The sequence below is a fragment of the Lactuca sativa genome, chromosome 7 (genome assembly GCF_002870075.4).
Source record: "Lactuca sativa cultivar Salinas chromosome 7, Lsat_Salinas_v11, whole genome shotgun sequence".
Classification (NCBI taxonomy): Eukaryota; Viridiplantae; Streptophyta; class Magnoliopsida; order Asterales; family Asteraceae; genus Lactuca; species Lactuca sativa.
The window spans coordinates 111,446,550-111,454,493 of NC_056629.2; the positions used below are offsets into that span (position 1 = coordinate 111,446,550).

The 7,944-nt window shown below is 37.9% G+C and overlaps 1 protein-coding gene across 1 annotated transcript; it reads right to left on the bottom strand.

Moving 5' to 3' along the window:
• Positions 1–595: 595 nt before the first annotated feature.
• LOC111916486 (uncharacterized) lies at positions 596–1,461 on the bottom strand. The gene is made up of 2 exons (XM_023912153.1): positions 679–1,461; positions 596–601 (listed from the first exon to the last, which is right to left on the bottom strand). The coding sequence occupies exons 1-2, from the start codon at positions 1,459–1,461 to the stop codon at positions 596–598; spliced, it is 789 nt and encodes a 262-aa protein (XP_023767921.1).
• Positions 1,462–7,944: the final 6,483 nt, after the last annotated feature.

Below are 7,944 nucleotides of genomic sequence, written 5' to 3' on the forward strand. Positions count from 1 at the left end.
CCCATATTATATCCCTTTTACCCAAACCCTAGTTATCTTGACAAATTAGATTTCTGTAAATGACACCTTATCCCCCCAACTCATATAAAGTCACCTAAGTAAATTATTATTATTATTATTATTATTATTATTATTATTATACCCTAATAATTTCATAAACCAATTTCATTAAATTACACATTTTTTTTTAATTCTTATAGTTATTAAATAATACTATTTTTAGTTGATTTATTCCGTTTTAACCTCATAAAACTAAAATATTTTTCATAAATACTTCTTCCAGTAACGGAACGTCTAACGTTGTTTAATATAGGATTTACGGGTCGTTACAATTCTCCCCTCCTTAAAAATATTCCGTCCTCGGAATCTCTATGTCTATGCTTCTTCTTATTCCTATGTCGCCTCATTGTGTTATCCTCCATTACGAATCAATGTCAAGGTAAAAGTGTGTTCACCAAAAGAGATATCACACCAATCAAACTTTTCACGTATTATGACTAAATCAAACATAGCCCCATCAATATCTACATCGTAACTAATGGAGTCCGAGACACACCATAAATGACTACATAAATGCAATGATACAAACTACTTACTATAACTAGCATCAAATAACATAAAAGCACAGATAACACATAAACATGTATAGAAATAACTAAGATGGTTCCCAAAAATTACCTTATCAGTTGTCATATTGAAAGCACGAGCTTTCACCTTTGGCGCTTCATCTTTCTTCTCATCAACTCCCATCTGGACCTTGGGGTTAGGACATTGCGTACTGATATGTCCCATTTGACGACAGTTGTAGCACAAAGGTTCAACACTCTTACAATCTTCATAATGGTGTCTCACCTTACCACATCGCTTACAACTCTTGGTACTGCTACTACATGGACCTCCATGAGAAGAGTGACACTTCTTACAAAATGTTGATTTTTCACCCTTCTTCTGAAGTTTCTGCTTCTCAAAGGACCCCGATTGACCCTCCCACTTGTGTTTCTCCGTGGACCTCGCTGTGGTACGATCCCGGATAGCTATATCATTCTCTATCTTGCGGGCCTCATCCATGGCCTCGACTAAAGTGGTCTTCAATCTCACAAATGCACGGTACTCAAATGGTAACCCTTCAACATAGTGACGAATGAACTTCTCCTCGGTCGGGCAGTAATCAGTAGCGAACTGTGACTTCTTAGTAAAGGTGGTGTTATACTTAGCAATCGTCATGCTACCTTTCTGAATATTCAAAAACTCCCATTGGGCCTGTTGTATGCTACCTTCACTACATAAATGATCTTTCACTTTCTTACTAAGAATTTCCCAAGTCATAGCCCTCCGAGTGACCTCAATGAGTCGTGCATCAATAGTGTCCCACAACTCGAGTGCTTCCTTGTCGAACTTTCGCACCGCATAATTTACCTTCTGTTCCTTGGTAAATTCACCATATCGGAAGGTTTGGTCCATCTTCCTAATCCAACGAAGGCACAACACAACACTCTCGCATACCTCAAAGGTAGGTGGATTACAGTCCATGAAGGATTTGAATGAACTTCCTCAGCCTCTACCATCTCCAACGACCTCATGTGTTGGAACGGAACGACTAGGTGCCTCATCATCAAACGATTGATCTCCACCATCGTTCTCACCCTCAGGTGGTAATAGTCTAGCGGCATGCATCGCCTGCCGCATCTGCTCCAACATCCTATCCCGCTCCTGGAGTTGCTCTTGAAGGTCGACAATGATGGCGGCACTTGCAGTGCTGCGCGCGCTCTGCGACGGTTGGGCTCGTGGCTGGCGGTTAATCGGCGGGATCGGAAACATGAACGGCAGTGTCCCGGAAGTGCGGTTGTTTTGGCTGCCTCCTGCGCCTCCAACATTCACATTCTCCTCAGCGTTCGACATTATCCTAATTTATAAAGAGTTTCTTAAAAATATTATGAATGGAAAGTTTATAAGCAACTATCCTACAAGGCTCAACACACACCCTTCCCCCTTAAGTACCTAAAGGTCCTAATTTAGCCAACTAAGCTGTGAGTCTGAACACCGACATTTGTATTCAGTTCACTCACAACATGGCTCTAATACCAACTTGTAACGTCGTGATTTTTTAATTTTTTTTCTTTTTAAAACATTTATTTAACAGAATACGTTAGCAGAAGACTTAGTTTTTTTTATTCAAAACATTTTTGAAACCACAACGTTACTTCAAAAATTCAAACATAATTCCAAACCATTTAAAATGTAAACAATAGTACTTTAAAGTAAATAATAAAAAACGTGTCCAAGAGTGGTATCGTTAATATACATCTACTACCCATAAGAACCCATCTCACTAAGGCCAATGTTCTAAACTGCCTGCACCAATCATAAGGCACAAAAGAGAAAAGATACAAGTGTCAGCCCCTGCTGAGTGAGTTCAAAAAGTTGCACAAAAAACATACAAACCCCAAATGGGTCAATCATTCATTTTATGATGAAGCATAAAATGATAGACAAATACCACTTAGAAAACAACCGCATATCATAATTATTCAACCGCATATATGCAGATATGTTTAATCACAATTCTACCACATAACATATATGAACAATCAAATACCACGTAAGCAACCGCATAGCATCTAATTAATCACATTTCATATATAGGCAATCGTTAAATGTTCAACTTTTTATTAATAAGCAACCTTTGATATATATTCAACCTTTTAATATGCAACCAACCTTTTGTTACATGTTCAACCTTTGGTTAATAATCAGCCTTTGTTATATGTTCAACCTTTTAATATGCAACCAACTGTTTGTTACATGTTCAACCTTTTATTATATCTATCCAACCGATTGATAGAAAAGTGTCTCTTAGTGATACCTAACCTAAGAGAAACACCCTGTGCACTACTTGTGTGCACGGCCAGCCGAATGCTCTAAGTGGCTCATGACTTCCATCCGAAACACCAACCCATGACTCCACTTTCACTACTCTGACTTTGCGAAGTACAAGTACCCCGCGGTGTCGTTCAGGATCGGTACAAACGGTGCCAATTCCAACGATACACCTCCTGATTCCCACGTGATGTTTGTGCTGGCCGCGAACGAGGGACCAACATCACTGCAGCCCACGAACACCGAAGTGCCCGCAAACCATGTGTCACACGGTCATCTAGAAAGACCGGCAACTAATCACCGTTATGGCTATAGCTCTTCCTATAGGTACTCTTTCAACCTAGTAGGCACCCTCAATGATCCAGATAAGGTTTTAGGCAAAGATCATGAACTACCCTAACCCTCTACGCATAACCCCGCAATGTCGTTTATAGATTAAGCAAATCATATAATGCATAACATATAAATGTGTATTAAACATGTAATGTATTCATAACCAACACATCAAAACATAACCATACATCATATTTCAAGCAACTTAAGCTAGCATTTCGTATACATCAAGGACATCAAAGTGTAAGCAACATAGCAATTAGTTCATATCAGAAAGTACTTTTAAAAGTCCAAACAATTTTTCTACAATTTTATATGATTTTTAGAAAACAGTCTATCCGTACAGCTAATTTCCGACCAGTCAGTGAAAAAGGCGATTTTCATCTAAGTTCGAGGCAACAATAGGTCATGGAAAAATTCATGGACAAACTATACTCGAATTTCAAACTTTGAGAATTTACGGATCATTAATCCGACTTCTATTGATTTTTCTAGATTTTTTTGAAAACAGGGACAAATTGGTAATTTTTGCTGAATTTTCAAGCAATGCATTTTTAAGGGTTAATTGACAACTTAAGCCATTAAGCCACAACCAAAATCACTAGAGTTGTAAATCGATTTCTTAACAGTAGCAACATGTCAAGAAGTTAAAATAACAATTTCAACCTCAAGCTATGATTCAAAGTACAATGCTTATATGAGAAAAATAAGGTACTTTGCTAAAAGAGAAAACACCACTAGGGCTTGAGTTTTCTCCACCATTAAGCCTCACATTAAGACCTTTTATGGAATGTTTTGAAGACCTTTTGGATGGTTCAAAACAAGGTCTTATATGGAGGAAATTACTCACACGAATCCAAGGGAATTGAAGATAACAAAAACATGAATTCTTGTAACAAAAGAAAAAATTAGACTCCAAGACTTGAAGCAATTCATGGACATGAATAATAAAATTCTTTAGGGTGTTCATAACAATATTTTGACAGCATTAGGCCATTAAAATACACCCAACAAACTGAAATTTAACCATATGAACATTCAAGAATTGCAAGAAGATAGAAGCTGTGATCAATCACACCAAAGGGAAAGAATTTCGACACCACAACTCCACCAATATCAATCAACTGGAACCTAAACCTTGAGGAAGAAGGGATTTCAGAAAATTACCTCTAGATTGCCCCAATTCCACCCTAGTAGCAGTCCACACAAAATATCGACCCCTCTCCTTTCCTTCAAGATCGACGCCTTACTGCCTCCTCTCAAACGATGGTTTTTTTTCCTTCTTCTTGCTACTTGCGTTGCACGTCCACACACCCAAGGGGGATGATCGATTCTTCCCATCAAATAAATGGAATGTGGAAAAAAAACGCACGACCCTTAACCATTCGTTGATTCCTTTACATGGGAGTTATAGCCGAATTTACCATCTAGCCCCTTAATTCCCATATTGTATCCCTTTTACCTTAACCCTAGTTATCTTGACAAATTAGATTTCTGTAAATGACACCTTAGCCCCCCAACTCATATAAAGTCACCTAAGTAAATTATTATTATTATTATTATTATTATTATTATTATTATTATTATTATTATTATTATTATTATTATTATACCCTAATAATTTCATAAACCAATTTCATTAAATTACACACCTTTTAATTTTTTTTAAGTCTTATAGTTATTAAATATTACTATTTTTAGTTGATTTATTCCATTTTAACCTCATAAAACTAAAATATTTTGCGTAAATACTTCTTCGAGTAACGGAACATCTAGCGTTGTTTAATATAGGATTTCCGGGTTGTTACAATTCTCCCCTCCTTAAAAAGATTCCGTCCTCAGAATCTCTATGTCTATGCTTCTTCTTATTCCTATGTCGCCTCATTGTGTTATACTCCATTACGAATCAATGTGAAGGTAAAAGTGTCTTCACTAAAAGAGATATCACACCAATCAAACTTTTCACGTATTATGACTATATCAAACATAGCCCCATCAATATCTACATCGTAACTAATGGAGTCCGAGACACACCATAAATGACTACATAAATGCAATGATACAAACTACTTACTATAACTAGCATCAAATAACATAAAAGCACAGATAACACATAAACATGTATAGAAATAACTAAGAGGGTGGCATTTATAGACATACCATATGGTGGCATTTTGATTGAAGCGTGGTAACTATTATTGTATGAGAATTCGACAAGAGGTAAGTATTTATCCTAGTTACCACCGAACTCCTAGACACATGCACGAAGCATATCTTCTACTGTTTGGATTGTTCTCTCCGTCTGACCATCTGTATGGGGGTGATAAGCTGTGCTGAGAGCAACTCGAGATCCTAATTCACGTTGCATACTTGCCCGAAAGTGAGAAGTGAATCGAGTATCACGACCGGAAATGATCTTTAGTGGCACACCATTGGAGCCGTTTCACGCATGGCAAGAAAATGAGCGCTTTTAGTCAGGCGGTCGACGATTACCCAAATGCTATCATGTTGTCTAGCAGTATTTGGCAATTTGGTAATGAAATCCATGGACAATTCTTCCCATTTCCATACAGGAACACTTAGACTTTCTGGGGTTCCATAAGGCTTTTGGTGCTCTGCTTTGACTTGTAAGCATACTAAGCATTCCTATACATATCTTCCAATGTCTCTCTTTAATCCAGGCCACCAATAATCAGCTCTTACATCATAGTACATTTTACTTGTACCAGGATGGATTTACAGTTTAGATTTATGGGCTTCATCTAAAATCTTTTGTCTCAATCCACCAATCTTTGGAATCCACAGCCGATTCTTGAATACTTTTAATCCTCGCGGATCATCAAGTAAAGCATCATTATAGTGTATCATCCCTTCTTTCTTCACATTTTCTGGATTTAGGGCCTTTTCTTGCCATTTCTCTAATTCATCTAAAATGGTGAATTTTACTGTAGTATGAGTAATAGCATAACACATACTATTGCGATAAACCTTTCTGCTAAGTGCATCGGCAACTACGTTGGCTTTTCCAGGATGATATAGGATTTCACAATCATAATCTTTGATAAGCTCCATGGCTCGTTGTTGTCTCATGTTCAAAGTTTGATGACTGAATATGTACTTGAGACTTTTGTGGTCGGTAAATAATTAGCATTTTGTACCAAAAAGATAATGCCTCCAAAGTTTTAGGGCAAATACCACTGCAGCGAGTTCGAGATCATGAGTGGGATAATTCTTTTCATAATCTTTCATTTGTCTTGGGGCATAGGCTATCACTTTTCCAGGTTGCATCAACACACAACCGAGTCCCAATCTTGAAGCATCGCTATACACGGAGAAATCATCATCACCTTCTGGGAGTGATAAGATTGGAGCATGAGTCAAAAGATCTTTTAGAGTTGAGAAAGCTTTTTCTTGGGCTTCACCCCATTCGAACTTCACTTCCTTCTGTGTAAGACTCGTGAGAGGTACGACTATACGAGAAAAGTCTTTAATGAATCTCCGGTAATATCTCGCGAGACCCAAGAAACTACGAATTTCGGAAGCATTACGGGGCACTTCCCAATTTTGAATGGCTTCGATTTTGATAGGATCTACGGATACACCGTCACTAGAAATAACATGGCCGAGAAATTGAACTTAGCGAAGCCAAAATTCACATTTTGAGAATTTAGCATATAGTTTCTCCTTTCAAAGAAGTTCCAATACCGCACGGATATGAATGGCATGATTAGCTTCAGACTTGGAATAGATTAGAATATCGTTAATGAATACGATGACTGATTTATCGAGCATTGGGCGGCATACCCGATTCATCATATCCATGAATATAGCAGGAGCATCTGTTAAACCAAACGACATAACAAGGAATTCATAATGCCCATATCGAGTACGAAAAGCAGTCTTTGGTACATCCTGCTCGTGAACTTTAAACTGATGATAGCCAGATCTTAAATCAATCTTTGAGAAATAGCTAACACCCTGAAGTTGATCGAACAAATCGTCGATGCGAGGTAATGGGTACTTGTTCTTGATAGTCACCTTATTCAACTCACGATAATCAATGCACATCCGCATCGATCCATCTTTCTTATTGACAAACAGTACCGGAGCACCCCAGGGAGAGGTACTCAGTCGAATGAAACCCTTGTCAAGTAGTTCTTGCAGTTGGATCATCATTTCTTTCATTTCAGCTGGCGCAAGACAATAAGGAGTCTTTGCAATCGGAGCAGCACCAGGCACAAGGTCAATTCGAAATTCTACTTGCCTATCCGGAGGAAGGCCATGCAAGTCATTGGGGAAAACATCAGGATATTCGTTAGCAACGAGAACATCATTTACAGTTTTCTTCTCCTCATTTAAGACATCAACTGTGTAGGCCAGATAGATAGAACACCCTTTCGATATGAATTTACGAGCTTTAAGGAAAGAGATTATTTTTAAGAGTCTTTGTTCACCGTAGATATAGATAGGATTCTCCCCTTCAATAGGAATACGCACTATCTTTTGATAGCACAAGAGTTCTGCGTGGTTCTTTGATAACCAATCCATGTCGAGAATAATATCAAAGCTGGGCAAGGAGATAGGAATTAGGTTAGCAAGAAAAGTATAACCTTCAATTTCTATAACACAATCCCTATAGACTTTATCAGCAAGTAATGATATACTTCCCGCAGTATCTACGTGAAATGGTTGCGCGAGTACAAAGCAAACAATTTGAAAGGAATGCGCAAATTC

Bases quoted from the DNA above. Each gene is read 5' to 3' on its own strand.
- LOC111916486 (XM_023912153.1), bottom strand. From the start codon at position 1,461: ATGGACCAAACCTTCCGATATGGTGAATTTACCAAGGAACAGAAGGTA.